This window comes from Aspergillus terreus, genomic scaffold (assembly GCF_000149615.1).
Source record: "Aspergillus terreus NIH2624 scaffold_8 genomic scaffold, whole genome shotgun sequence".
Taxonomy (NCBI): domain Eukaryota; kingdom Fungi; phylum Ascomycota; class Eurotiomycetes; order Eurotiales; family Aspergillaceae; genus Aspergillus; species Aspergillus terreus.
In genome coordinates this window covers 1,025,414-1,039,551 of record NT_165931.1, presented here as the reverse complement: position 1 = coordinate 1,039,551, position 14,138 = coordinate 1,025,414, and the positions used below count along the sequence as shown (strand labels likewise).

General features: G+C 50.7%; 5 protein-coding genes across 5 annotated transcripts; 2 read left to right on the top strand and 3 right to left on the bottom strand.

Moving 5' to 3' along the window:
* Positions 1–576: 576 nt before the first annotated feature.
* ATEG_06007 (RecQ family helicase MusN) lies at positions 577–4,794 on the bottom strand (the record flags this gene model as incomplete). The annotated part of the gene is made up of 3 exons (XM_001215185.1): positions 577–699; positions 755–4,353; positions 4,413–4,794. The coding sequence occupies 3 exons, from the start codon at positions 4,792–4,794 to the stop codon at positions 577–579; spliced, it is 4,104 nt and encodes a 1,367-aa protein (XP_001215185.1).
* A 761-nt stretch (positions 4,795–5,555) lies between these two features.
* Positions 5,556–7,693, top strand: ATEG_06006 (putative Kelch repeats protein; the record flags this gene model as incomplete). The annotated part of the gene is made up of 2 exons (XM_001215184.1): positions 5,556–6,203; positions 6,260–7,693. 2 exons carry the CDS (start codon positions 5,556–5,558, stop codon positions 7,691–7,693), a joined length of 2,082 nt encoding a protein of 693 aa, XP_001215184.1.
* A 408-nt stretch (positions 7,694–8,101) lies between these two features.
* ATEG_06005 (pyridoxal phosphate-dependent decarboxylase family protein) lies at positions 8,102–9,305 on the bottom strand (the record flags this gene model as incomplete). Its single annotated transcript, XM_001215183.1, has 2 exons — positions 8,102–8,123; positions 8,170–9,305. 2 exons carry the CDS (start codon positions 9,303–9,305, stop codon positions 8,102–8,104), a joined length of 1,158 nt encoding a protein of 385 aa, XP_001215183.1.
* Positions 9,306–9,741: 436 nt separating this feature from the next.
* ATEG_06004 (proline iminopeptidase) lies at positions 9,742–11,546 on the top strand (the record flags this gene model as incomplete). The annotated part of the gene is made up of 7 exons (XM_001215182.1): positions 9,742–9,784; positions 9,841–10,076; positions 10,143–10,387; positions 10,595–10,764; positions 10,891–11,029; positions 11,079–11,175; positions 11,235–11,546. The coding sequence occupies 7 exons, from the start codon at positions 9,742–9,744 to the stop codon at positions 11,544–11,546; spliced, it is 1,242 nt and encodes a 413-aa protein (XP_001215182.1).
* Positions 11,547–12,063: 517 nt separating this feature from the next.
* On the bottom strand, positions 12,064–13,853 carry ATEG_06003 (guanine nucleotide exchange factor MON1; the record flags this gene model as incomplete). The annotated part of the gene is made up of 3 exons (XM_001215181.1): positions 12,064–12,267; positions 12,330–13,192; positions 13,250–13,853. 3 exons carry the CDS (start codon positions 13,851–13,853, stop codon positions 12,064–12,066), a joined length of 1,671 nt encoding a protein of 556 aa, XP_001215181.1.
* Between the last annotated feature and the right edge of the window lie 285 nt (positions 13,854–14,138).

Genomic DNA, 14,138 nt, shown 5'->3' with positions numbered 1-14,138 from the left:
CATCATAACATCAAGTCTATCGTCACGCACATCACAGAGGAAGAGAACTAGGCCAACTCTTCATACAGGCATCATCCCGATGAGAGAAGTGGATGCGGAAGGCTTGGAACCCTTCCGCACAGACGGACGACTATCAGATCGGTCACCCTGTTTCTTTTTCGGCCGCGCTGACTTGGCCCTGGGCCTGCTAGAAACAGTGTTCTTGCGTGGCCGCCTTGTACCGGCACGCTTGCGACCCTTAGAACCTCTAGTTTTGGAGGGAGCTTCATCATCTGAATCGCTGGGAGGAATGGGCTGAGTACTGAAATATCGACTCGAAATGGGGTTTTCGTCGAGACCCAGGTTGGAAGCCTGATCGAAGACGTCGCCATCATCGTACTCCTCCTCGTCACTCGTGAGGTTAATAACGTTTTTGTGATTGGGGTCCGGCACAACACCGTCAGCGTCGTCACGGTCCTTCATCAGCTCCGCGAAGCGGCGTTGGGTGTCCCGTACAAGTTTCAGGATCTGGGCTCCATAGCGATTGACTTTGTCCGGGTCAATACCGGGAATCGCGGCGAGTTCGGTCATATCTTATCATAAATTAGCGTTATACGTGGGCACGACACAGCTAAGCTTACCTTTCGGGAAAGATATGACCATTTCACGCAACACAGTATCGGTAAAAGGTTGATTGCGAAGGCCTTTCTTGAGGACAAGCTGTTCTAAATGTGAGAAACCGGCAACTCAGCCTGCTTTGTATCGGGGTTCTTACATCTTGGCAATAGTTTTTTGCGTAAACCATGAAATCTTCTGCAACGGCTTTATGCAGGGGATCCAGCTGGTCGAACCTATGATCTTGCGTGATAGGTGGACCTGGAACATGCCTCTTGTCGCGTTTTTGCTGTCCAGCGACCCGGACGGGCTCGAAGCCGTCGCTATCCCCATCGCTGTCCGAGTCGTCGCCTCCGCCATTGCTGTACCGAAAACGAGCCAAACGGCGACTGTGGGCGGCTTGAACTGGCGATGAGACATTCGTGGACTGCGGGTGATACTCGCGCCCACCACGACTCTTCCCATTTGGCGAAACTCGAACATAGAGTTGGAGAGAGCGACGTCCACTTTCAAACTCAGAAGCGCGTTTCCCGAGCTTTATGTACTGCACAGCGAATTTGCCCGTTGTGACGACATTATCTTCAACCAAAGCTCCTTCACCCAGGAGACGGTGGAATAATCTTTCGGCTTCTCCCATCTCCAGTGATGAGCCATCGCCGTAGCCAGTAGCCTGTCGATGCTCAGTTGAACGGAACCTCTTCACGCTGCCGCGATAAATGTTCACACAATATGACAAGGTGACCTTTTCCCCCAACTCTTGGAAGTATCGCACCACACTTATTGCAGAAGCAGCATGCCGGGAGAAGTCGTGGAGCTCAAACACAGAATCGGATTTGCAATTGTCGCAGGAAGAGTTGCAGTCTTCCCGACGGAAGTATTCGTTGAAGTAGGCGAGAATCTGGACTCTTCTACAGTCGCTTTTGTTTTCGCAATACTGCACGACATTGTGGAGCATTTGTCGCTGTCGGCTCTTTTGCTGTTTGCTGCCCTCACCTCGGTCAATCATACGGGTGATGGTCATGGCATCTTTGTAGCAATAGTACATGTAGCAGCCAGAGCGTTTGCCGTCCCGACCAGCACGACCAGTTTCCTGGTAGTAGCCTTCCAAGCTTTTCGGAAGGCTGTGATGGATCACATAGCGTACGTCGGGTTTATCGATACCCATACCGAAAGCGATCGTTGCCACAATGACATGAGACCGTCCAGCTTGCCAGCCATGTTGAACTTGGTTTCGCTCATCCGGCTTCATACCTGCATGGTAATGCTCAGCCTTGATGCCATAGTCCTCTCGCAGACTCTTCGCAACCTTTTCGCATGAGTCACGCGACAAGCAATAAATGATTCCTGATTGATTGGGATACTTGGTCGTGATTATGTTCGCTATGCTAGCCAAGAGTTCGTTCTTGCTTGGCTTCGGACGGACTTCATATGTAAGGTTTGGCCTATTGAAGCTCTGCGAGAAAAGCTCGCAACCCTGCATTTGAAGGTTGTGGAGGACGTCCACTTTCACGTTTTCCGTTGCCGTAGCTGTCAGGGCCATCATAGGAACACCAGGTAATTGGGATCTCAAATTCCCCAGCTCCTTATAATCAGGACGAAAATCGTGGCCCCATTGACTGACACAATGTGCTTCATCAATCACAATGCGCGCCAGCCTAGACTTCCGGTTGAGTTTTTCTAAGCTGTTGACCAGGGTCTGGTTCTTGGTGAGCATTTCTGGCGTGATATACAACAGCTCGATCTCGTCCTCCGCGCCATATCCGGACAGTGTTCTCATTATCCACTGCCGTTCCTCTTTTGGTGTCTCTCCGTTAAGCAAGTATGCTTTGATATGAAGTTTGCGAAGCTGTGAGACTTGATCCTGCATCAGACTTAACAAGGGGGACACAACAATAGTGACTCCTCGAGTTGCGCCACTAGTGACAACGGACGGGAGCTGATAGCAGAGCGACTTTCCTCCTCCTGTCGGCATGAGAATGAATGCATCCTTGCCACTGAGCGTTGCATCGATGGCTTCAAGCTGGTTCATACGGAACCCTCGGAGGTGGAATCGATCTTTTAGCACTGTCCGCACCTCTTTCGACCATGGATGCTGGTGCCAAAGAGCATTATGACTGGGTGACTTTTGCGACGCCGGCACCCGCGAAATATTTCCGGATGTCTCAGCGAAGACTTTCCGATTTAGTGGCTCACGACTGTGGGGAGGCGGCGGGGCATCCTCAAAATAATCGACGGCCTCAAGCATCTCTGCATCATCGGCGTCCAGGTCAAACTCGTCCGCCTGCTGAGCTGGAAGTGTCGGTGAGCCCATAGTCCTGGTAAAAGCGTCGTCATCACCACTCATAAGCGACTCATCATAATTAAAGATGTCCGTTCCAGAGACTCTATCTGTGCCGCGAGTAAAAGAGTCAGCTGCACGGGACCTGTTCTCGGTTCGAGAACTAGGTCCACTGTCCATAGTCGGCCATGACGGACGCCGAGAACGCTCAGTTCCAAGAGTGTTGAAGGACCGAGTGGGAGCATCGCTGGTTGAGATAGAATGCTTGGGCAACCGGTCACTCTGACCTAATTGCTCTCTGTCTGTTGGGAGAGTCGTTCGTGGTTGACCACTTTGGTTCAGTGGAATCTGAGCTCGAGCCAGTAATCGTAGTATTTCATGCTCCATCTCTTCCAGTTGAGAAGTACATTTCCGACTTTGGGCAAGTTCATGGGGCATTGTGTGCGGGTCACCACCTTGTGAGATGACTCTCATGAGAGCGTCTTTCAATTTTCCCTTTTCTGATTCACATGCGTGGTACGCTGACTTGCGTTGTTTCAATGACTCTATTGCGTCTATCCGATCTGTGAGGATCTTGTTCTCAGCGATCAGTTCGGGGGCTAGCTCGCCCTTCATAGCTTGCATGTAGACGACTTCCGAGTTCTTCGTCAGAGTGTCCCGGAGATTTGCGATCTGTTGATCGAGATATCCGTTTGAAACAGCCAGTAACTCGGCAAGTTCCTGGTTCTTCGGGTATAACTCTGACAAATTTGACGAGGACGGGATACGCGAGGGGGATCCAGGAAGTGAGTCTTGTTTTAACTCTGTTAGTCTGGGCACAGCAGACGGAGCTGGGGAATTTTTGGCGTTTCGCGTCGAAGATTCGCTTGTTCCTCGGTTCTCTGGAGAGTCTTGTCTTGGGAGAACTGGATAAAGCGATTGATTGTCATCCAGCTCCAAATCACCGCCACCAGCGCTCCAGTCATCGAACAACTCATCATCAGAGTCAGCAATGACCCTATCGACACCTCTTCGCTGGGGTGGAGAGGATCGGCGCGTCGGCTTTGTTGGTGATGGTATTGTCGGGTCTTGTTTCGCAGAGCGCGACGAAGCTGTGATTGATGATCGCAATGGGCCTTGTGCATCTGAGGATGCAGCACCATCGGCTTTGAGAGCTGATCGCGGCCGCACCTTTGCGCCATTCTTCTTCGGGGATACTAGATCCGACTTGTATTCATCACTCTTCCGCTTCTTCCCTCGCTTCTCAATTGGTTCCGTCCGAAACGCAGCTTCTTCTGTCCACAGTCGTCGTGGCTCCCCAAATGCTTCAACAGCGCCGGATGAGGTTGCCGCTTGGTCGATGTCGCCAGTGAGATCGATAGTATCAATGTCTAGATCTTCGAAAAAGGGCGAGTCAAGGTCGGATAGTTGTTTAGCGCGATGAGGAGTTGTAGTGGACCGCCCGATACTGCGTAACGAGGTAGTTTGAGCGCCTTGGATTCCTTCATAGCCATGGCATTGTTAGTCTACCTCGCTGTCTCCAGAACTACTGGGACTCTACCTTTGGGCGTCGCGTTTTCCTGTGCCTTTCTGGCAGACGGTGATACCGATGAGTTAGGAGCAATCGCGCGTCGCGGTGAGGAGCTAGTACAGAGCAACCGGGATTTGCGTGCAGATTGGGGTGCAAGTCGTAGCCGAGCCATATTTGCATCCGATGTCAATTCCGTGTCATCTCCCAAAACCTCCGCGCCAACACTTTCCTCCGTGTGCTGTTGGGAGTCGTTTATTCTTATTTCTGCGACTGGATTCTCCGGCGCATGTGCTGAGGCGACTGATCGGATTCGAGGATGCTCCTCGTGGGCCGGCGGAGATAACGAGGGGTAGAGCGAGGGGCCCTGCTTCAAAAGCCATTTGAGATGGGCCTCTAAATTATTCCTCGTCATAGAGGCGTGGATTTTCTGTCATGTTTTTTCGTAAAATTCAGCGAGCATTCGTGGTGTCGTCCTCCATCCGGGGAAGTTCGTTTGGCGAGTACTTCAACGAAGAGCAAATAATACTCCGATATCAATAGCAAACGGGACGCGTCCAAGCGCGTCGTCATGTGGGCGGTGAGTGAGTACCTCCGCATAGAACTTCCCAGGAAGGTACTTCAACAAGAGATATACCCTCGTGCTGGCCATTGATACGCATTGTGCGCTGGAAATACTTATAATATAGATAACCTGAGTACAGCTAGAAAGGATTACTTAACTGGCCTAATTATTGTTGCTACACAACTACATTCTGTAGAATAATGCAGCAGCGAGTTGCATGTTACATAAGCAGTACTATATCGAGTATTTGCATTACATTCGTGTATACCAGGACAAGTACATGCATCGATGAGATTGAGGTGCTCAAATTGTGAGTGATTCCGGCAGATTAGAGACTTGATAAAGATAAAAGGAACAATATATCCTGTCATCAATAGTTAATAACCAGCATCGTGCATTATATAAGCATTATTCAAGTTTTGATATACCATACGGTAATGGGCATTGAAATTTACACTGTTGGTTGGTTCAGGAATTTTTTTTTTTTTTAAAGACCCCGCTGTACCTATATCAAACCTCAAAACTCCACTAAATATTGACCCGGTCACTCCCTACTACCTTCCCTATCTCAAGGCATAGATATAATACGGACGCTTTGCGCTAGCTGAAAAATGGGCAAGAAGAACAAGAAGTCCGCCGAACACAAGGAACGGGTAGCGGCGAAGCAGTCCAAGAAGGCTGCCCAGAAGGAAAAGAAGTCCAAAACCAAGGGACGAGACGCCGACAGCGACGTGGAAGATGCCGACTTGGATGCCATTCTGGCCCAGTATGCAGAGGAACAGGCCAAGTTCCTTAAAGTCACTGAGGTTTCCTCGGGACCGCCCACTCCCCGGTCCTCAGCAACAGTGATTGCCTCTCCGTCGAACCGCAATGAATTGTTGGTGTTTGGTGGAGAGTACTTTGACGGCACCATCGCAACTTTCTTCAACAATCTCTTTGTCTATAACATTGACCGTGGAGACTGGAAGGAAGTTACAAGTCCTAATAGTCCGCTGCCGCGTAGTGGTCATGCTTGGTGTCGTGGAGGCAATAGCGGTGGCATCTATCTTTTTGGAGGTAAGCGTCTCCATATCTATATCAATTTTGGAATCCAATCTGATACATGTCGCACAGGAGAGTTCTCTTCGCCGAAGCAAGGGACATTCTATCATTACAATGATTTCTGGCATCTCGACCCGTCTACCAGGGAATGGACTCGTCTGGAGACTAAAGGAAAAGGGCCTCCCGCCAGAAGTGGTCACAGAATGACATACTACAAGGTGAGTTGAGTCACATTGTATTACCCTGCTCCCTTATCGTCTCTGACTCTGCGAAGAACTACATTCTCCTGTTCGGTGGATTCCAGGATACCTCGCAGCAGACCAAGTATCTTCAGGATCTGTGGATCTACGATTGTTCCAAGTATACATGGTTCAATCCTCCCTTGGCCACTGCCTCGCAGAAGCCCGATCCTCGCTCTTCATTTTCGTTCCTCCCCAACGAGTCAGGCGCCGTCCTTTATGGAGGCTACTCCCGTGTCAAAGCATCAACGGTGGTCGGGAACAGGCCGCAAAAGGGTGGCCCTCAGCGTATGACGATGAAGCCCATGGTCCACCAAGACACATGGCTTCTCCGTGTCACGCCTCCTGAAGCAGACGCAGGAGCATCCGCAGCGCCAACAGTGCGCTGGGAACGTCGCAAGAAGCCCGCGAACTCGCCCAATCCCCCTCGCGCTGGTGCGACTATGGCGTACCATAAGGGCCGCGGTATAATGTTCGGTGGTGTCCATGATGTGGAAATGAGCGAGGAAGGTATCGACAGCGAGTTCTTCGATACTCTCTACGCGTGGAACACAGATCGCAATCGGTTCTTCCCCTTGAGTCTGAGACGGCCCCGCGCTCCGGGCAAAAAGCAGTTGGCGAACCAAGCCAAATCTCGGGATCGGACCAAGGCCGACGAAGAAGAACTCTTGAAGAATTTGAAGGCCCTTGAGGCAAAGGGTGGTCTCCGGGGTGATGATAGCGACGACGAAATGCAGTTGAGCACGCCCAAGAGCGAGGAGAAGCCCGAAGAGCCACAGAAACCTTCCATTGTGCGGTTTGAAATGCCGCATAGACGGTTCAATGCACAGCTAGCCGTGCAAGATGATACGCTTTTCATATTCGGAGGCACCTTTGAGAAAGGTGACCGGGAGTTTACATTTGATGACATGTACTCCATCGACTTGGTGAAGCTGGACGGTGTCAAGGAAATCTACTACAACGAACCAGCAAACTGGCATCTTCTCAACGAAGAAGAGAGTGACGACGAGATGGATGAGGACGAGGAGGAGGATGAAGATGAAGACGAAGAAGACACGATGTCATTGGATGCATCATCCCAAGCTCCTACTGAGCTGACAGAGCCGACAGTGCCATCTGTGACCAAAGAGATGGAGCAGCTGGAGGTGGAAGAACAAGAAGGAGAGCCATCAGTACAGGATAGCCGGCCTCAACCTCGACCTTTCGAGAGTTTACGAGAGTTTTTTAGCCGGACTTCTGAAGAATGGCAAAAGGTTCTGATGGAGACTTTGGCAGAACGAGGTATAACCATCGAGAAGAACATCAAGGAACTACGCAAAGATGCGTTTAGTATGGCGGAGGAGAAGTGGTGGGATAGCAGAGAGGAGATCATGGCCTTGGAAGATGAGCAGGAGGCCGCTGGAATTGGTGAGGTTGTTAACATTGCTGACCGAACCGAAAATGCTGGTGGAGCAGGACGGCGCCGGTGATGTTCTATTGATATTTGTCTCTAAGAAGTATTGCGCATTATGAAGTTCAGAGGCATCCGTTAAACACCTGCCGTTAAGCAACTCAGCTTTTCTCGTTTCTTCCAGCGACACTGTCGAGAACTGCCGTAACAACAGCAAAGTCTCTCTGTTCATTGACCCTCCAGTTAGAAATGGCAATCCGACAAGCGGATCTGCCTTGCCAGCTGGTCCCCGAGACAAACATCTTGGAGGTGTCATTGATCCGCTTTGCGAGATGATTGTTGAGCTCTTCATCTTTCGCGCTGAAGAGGACAGTCATGTACGTCTGGCCTAACAGCTCTTCCTTGCTGTTGGCTTCAGGCAGCACATTGTATGCAGGATGGTCAAAAAGCCACTCTGCAATCATCCTCGCCAATCTGATCTGTCTCTCTAGAGCGCAGCGATACCCGGTCTTTCCGTACGCAATCAACGAAGCATAGACGGGCAACGCCCTCAACCGCCTAGAATTCTCAATTCCAATGTTCAGCGGGGAAGGAATTGAAGGCTGCGCGCCACTGCCCCCCGTTAGATACGCCGCATTGGCGTTTTGAAACACATTATTTGCTTCATCTGGATGCCGACAGAGGAAGAAACCACAGTCGTAGGGCACGTTTAGCAGCTTGTGACCATCGCCTGTAATAGAATCGGCCAACTCCATGCCATCGGAACCTTTCCTGATGGAGGAAAACTCTTCATTGTTTCCAAGAACCCGGGCAAATACTCCAAAGGCGCCATCAACATGAAGCCAAGCGCCGTACTTGTCGCAAAGCTTGCGCAGAGCCTGCATTTGCTGCATGCCACCTGTCGAAAATTGTCCGGTATTGACTTCGCCACAGGAGACAGCGATAATTGTCGCCCTGTCTGATTTCTGCAGCTCATCCTCGAGTTTTCCCATGTCGAACTTCAGGGGGTTATCATGCAGGCAGACATTCTTCACGTTCGAACGGCCAATGCCCAATATTCCCGCAGCTTTGGCGACCGACGAATGTGGCAAAGTTGATAGAACCTGCACTCCTGAAAGACCGGCAGCTTGCATGGCTTCAAACAGGCCAAGCTCTCCGACGCTGTTGAAAGCAACGCCCTTCTTCCTACCCGCGACACGCAGGATATACTCCCTTCCACAGGCCAGCCCTAGGATGTTGCTCGCGGTTGCACCCGTGGTGAAGGTTCCATGGTGCCAGGCTCCCCGGTCCAAATCCAGAAGATCAACCACAAGACCTAGAGCGTTGGATTCCACATCCGTTGCAATGGAATGCTCTGGGAGGTGGACTTGCACGTTCTGATCATATGCAGAGACAACATTATCGGCGAAGAGGGCGGCAGGTGTGACTCCTCCAGTGACGAAACCGTAGTAGTTTGGGCTTATGCTGCTGCCATTGAAAGCAGGAACAATGTCGTCTAGAATATGGTTCTTGGATGCCTCAAAGCCTACTCCGTCCTGAGACAGGCGATCCGGTAAGGAAGCTCGAGCTCGAGCGAGGTTTTCAGCCGTGGGCAGAACCCCGGATTTCCATGGACCCTGGGCAGTTCTCCATAGTTCTTCTTGGAGATGCCCATGAGCCATAGCGGTAGCGTCGATGTCTTTGATCTCCATTGCGTAGATCTGGTGAAGCAGGTGCAGGTTCAGATCCCAAGAGTAGCTGAAGTCCACGACTCTTTGGCTGACAACCCAATGGTGTTTGAAGACTAGGGAAGTGAAATACGAGGCTAGTGTAGTGCTGCCTAGGCAATATATATAGCTGACTCACTCGGGATTTGCTTCCCCCAGTTGCGCCATCAATGCCGATATGTAACTAATTGGATCCAGTATAGTCAGCCTAGTCCTGAGCTTTTCAATCTCGACACCGAAATAGGCATACGTGGCGGATGAAGTCGGCCGACAAGCATTCAGGATGTCGATGTGGGGAAAGCTTACTGCGGACTGGCAAATCTGATCCCCTCTTTTCTCCCCATTCATTCTATCCACTCCACACCATCGAGCTCTCTCCAACATCCTCTCCAGCACATATATTACGGCAAGTACATAGATTATGGCGGCTAAACTGGTGGACAAAAGACTTCACAATATCCCAGGTCAGTGGTTACCCAAAGCCATACCGGGATACACAGCTGAACGGTGTGCGTTCCAGGCAAGCTCCGCGTGGCCGAGCTTCTCTTTGATGTGCCACTGAACTACAGTAAGCCAAATGATGGCAACTTGAGGCTCTTTGCACGGAGCGTTCGGCGTACCCCGCCTCCATTCGACACGGCCGGGGACGACAAGCAGTTGCCCTGGTTGGTCTATCTTCAAGGGGGTCCTGGGTTCGGATGTCGCCCGCCACAGGACAACGGTTGGGTGGGGACCGCCCTTGACAAAGGATATCAGGTACGTACTATGATCATTGATCAAGTGGAACTTCGCTTTGAAGCACACGGCTGATGTATTGTTTAGGTTTTATTCCTCGACCAGCGGGGTACAGGCCTGAGCTCCACCATTACTGCGGGCACGCTCGCTCTGCAGGGCAATGCCGTCAAGCAGGCCGAGTACTTGAAGCACTTTCGGGCAGATAACATTGTCCGGGACTGTGAAGCCGTGCGCAGATGCCTCACCACGGATTATCCCCAGGAGAAGCGCAAATGGAGCATCATCGGCCAGAGTTTCGGCGGGTTCTGCGCCGTGACTTACCTGTCAATGTTGTAAGTTTCCTATCGAACCGTTAACAGCTTTGATTCGTATTGTGGCCAGTTTAGCTTACGAACATGTCATGAAAGCCCTGAGGGATTAGCGGAAGCTTTCATTTGCGGTGGACTTCCTCCACTTGTCAACGGACCGGACCCGGTCTATGAGCGCACCTTCGGTATGTTGCATGCTGCTCACGCTATCAACTACAGCAATTGACCTAGCGAAGAGAAGGTGGAGCAGAGGAACCAGGCATACTATGCCAAGTTCCCCGAAGACATCGAGCGTGTTAAACGCATCGTCCAGTACTTGAGTGCTAACGACATCACGATCCCCTCGGGAAAGCTCACTCCAGAGCGCTTCCAACAACTGGGTATCCTATTCGGCATGCATGGTAAGCATTTGGACATATCCAGGTCGTCGAATGATATATCTAACATCACAAAGGTGGCCTCGATATCGTTCATGGTAATATCATCCAGTCCTGAAGAGATATAGACGACGCACCTGACTTACGTAGACATTGTCCTGCGCGCCAATAATGATTTGGACATGTTCGGAGTGTTGACCTACCCGACCCTTACGACTATTGACAGCAATGGCGGTTTTGACAGTAATGTTATCTACGCCATCTTGCACGAAGCGATCTACTGCCAGGGGTAGGTTCTTCTGGGTGTCAGTTGGTTTCGTGGCACTAACAACGAGCAGACAAGCTTCGAACTGGTCTGCGAGCAGAATTCGATCCGTCAAGAAAAATTTCCAGATCAATGTCGATTTGCCGCAAATATGGTTTACGGGAGAGATGGTGAGTGCACAACATAGGTCTATCGATATCGTTCCATCACCGACCCTGACACTACGCAGATCTTCAGAGACATGTTTGACTCCTACGACGAGCTAAACAAAATCAAAAACGCCGCCGACATCCTGGCAATGACGAATGACTGGCCTGCACTTTACGACGAAGCCAAGTTGGCTAAGAATGAGGTGCCGGTCTACGCTGCTACGTACGTGGAGGATATGTATGTCCATTATGACTATGCAACCAACACGGCAGCGAAGATCAAGGGTATCAAGCAGTTCATCACGAACGTCATGTATCACAACGCTCTTCGGAGCAAGACAGATGAACTCATGCAGCAGCTATTTGCCCTGCGGGAAGACACCATAGATTAGATAGTAAACTACTACGGATCTATCGAGTTTGAATATACTTATGTTTTGACTTCATATTCGTTACGTCGTATCACTCATTGATCATCCGTCCCTGCAGGGAATACGGGGAGACGGCGGTAGGCCGCAGCCCACCTTGACTATACATACAGAATGAGGCCACAATAACCTAGAAGACCTATAAGCGTATTAGAATAATGCGGATAGCACCTAGTAAATAGAGATCCAAATACTCACCGCGCCACCAATGATGAATAGCCTTTCTTCCTCTTTCTGTACCCAATGGACTATCTTACTCGCGCTCTGCGCAAGAGCATTCCGGTTTGCGTTTGGGCCAGCCACGCAGTAAAGTTCGAATGACGGAGTGACCCAAGCAAAAGAGGTGGATGATTTAGATACACAGTGGTGAACTTTGACGTGTGTGTGCTTTGCGTGGATGCTGGCATGAAGGCTATTATATGTTGACATTAGCCTATGAAAAATGCCACGTTAGCCGTCGGATCATGTGTGTTGAGTGAGTTTATGAACTCAGAGATACTGACCTCCTACGTCTTGAGATGGACGAGAACTCCGGATCGTAGGAAGACATCGTAAACTGTACATTCGCCCGCGACTTGTACAGGAAATGATGCAACACTGTTCCGGGGACAATATCAGTTGTAGCCGGACGGCCCCGATCTATTGCCTCCTTGATAACTTGGAGGCTATAATTTTTCTGCAATTGCTGCATAGCGGCCACCGTCGTTAGTGGTCTGAGGACCTCAAAAGAAGGGTGGATCGACTTACCTCCACCAAGTTATTCCGCATTTCTTGCAGTTCAAAAAAGCTTTCTTTATCCGTGCTGATCAAGACGATCGCAACCGATTCTTCCTTTGTCGTCGAATCATCGGCAACATTGCTTGAGTCTTCTCTCAGGTCAAGAAAGCTGACATACATGTATAGATATCCGCTACTATTGAAGCCAGGGAGACAGACTGGAATCCAGCTCTCCCCACCTCCAGTTTTAACCGCCTCTGCTTCAAAAATCATACTGAATAGGAGCTGTAGATCACCAGGGTGCAGAGAATGTTTCTTCGGTCGGACAACGCTGACTAGTCGACCTCCAGCAACGACCAAACCGTACAACAGACTGTTGACCCGGCTTTTGAGAAGAGTGTTGTTGATTATGTGGCGATGAGCCTTGCGTATCTTCAGGCATTCCAACGCAGAAAGAAGAGTAGAAGGGGATCCCCTTGTAAAGCTGTCTGCCAGCGTTGAGAGAAGTGTCTCTGATCCCTGTAACGGCCGCTTGAGATCGGTGGATGGTCGAACGGAGAAGAGGTGGGTCAGGGAGGGAAGCGTGAGGGTGGAAAGTATTTGCATGTACAATGCTTCGAGTTGGAGTTTGAGCTGAGTCTCACTTTCATGTATCCGACTAATCGCCACAAAGTATAACGGCCCTTTTGTCACAACGACGAATTTGGTGTCTCCAGCCGTGAAGCTCCGGAGATGGTCGTCGGAATCCTGGAAAAATGATATTATGGTTTGTATAATGCCAACGTAGGTCGATATCAGGGCCCCATCACCATGTCTCGTCCAGATTGGTTTCCCTGCTGCGGACAGGATGAGGTAGTGTTTGCGTTTCGACTTCCATTTCTCGAGGACCATTTCTGTGTTTGGAAGAAAATCAGCAAAGGACACTATGGAGCGCCATAGAAGTCACGCACCCTCATTGTCTTCCCCTTCTTCTACTTCTCCGACTGGCTCAAATTCACATGCGAAATCGTCTTCGACATCATCTGCCTGAAATTCAGGGAATTGGAGAAGACCGGTGCCATCTTGCTGAACAACACCTGACTCCGCCGCAAGCAAATCGCCAAAGACATTCTCCATTTCTCCGGCCTCGGTATGCGGAACAGAGCTCCGAACGCTTGCAGAATCCCCAGCTTCACTCGCCCTCGAACTGGCCAGATGACTGAGGCTTGCCTTGGCCCTCAGGGCTCCCGCAAGACCGCGAAGGTTGTAGTTTTCCTTTCCAGCATCATTCGAAGCAATGTCGGGTATAGTTACGGCGGTCGTAGCCTTGGACTGGAGATTGACCGGGCCTGTTTGACGTAACGACCGAGAGGATGCCCCTCCTTCATCCAACAAGCTTAATGTATTCGGTCGTGGGGGTAGTGGTGGCGGCTGTTCCTCAGGGTTAGCGGTCTCCGTCCTGTCATTCGTTCCAACTGATGCTGTTGTCGTCGAGGACGAAGGCGCATTTTCGACACGACCATCAGGATCGTCCCCAGATGCGGTCTGCGGTCGACTTTGGTCGGTGAGGTCCATGTTATCGGGACATTGAAGTTGCTGAAAAAAATTCGTCAGGCGTAAGCCGAGCCTTCACTTTGAGCGCAAGATCTGAGGTAACTGCGAAATCATTCTGACATCGTGGAGGTTGAAGATGATCGTGGTGGTGGGTAGCAGAGATGTGGGGAGGGGGATCTTCCTTCCCGCCGGGAGAGACACTCGGAGAGCTCCAGTCAAAACATGTCCGCCTAACCTTCTGGCTTCGTGTCTTCATGCATCACCGGGGTCTTACGCAACACCCCATTCAGATACACCTTTACTGCA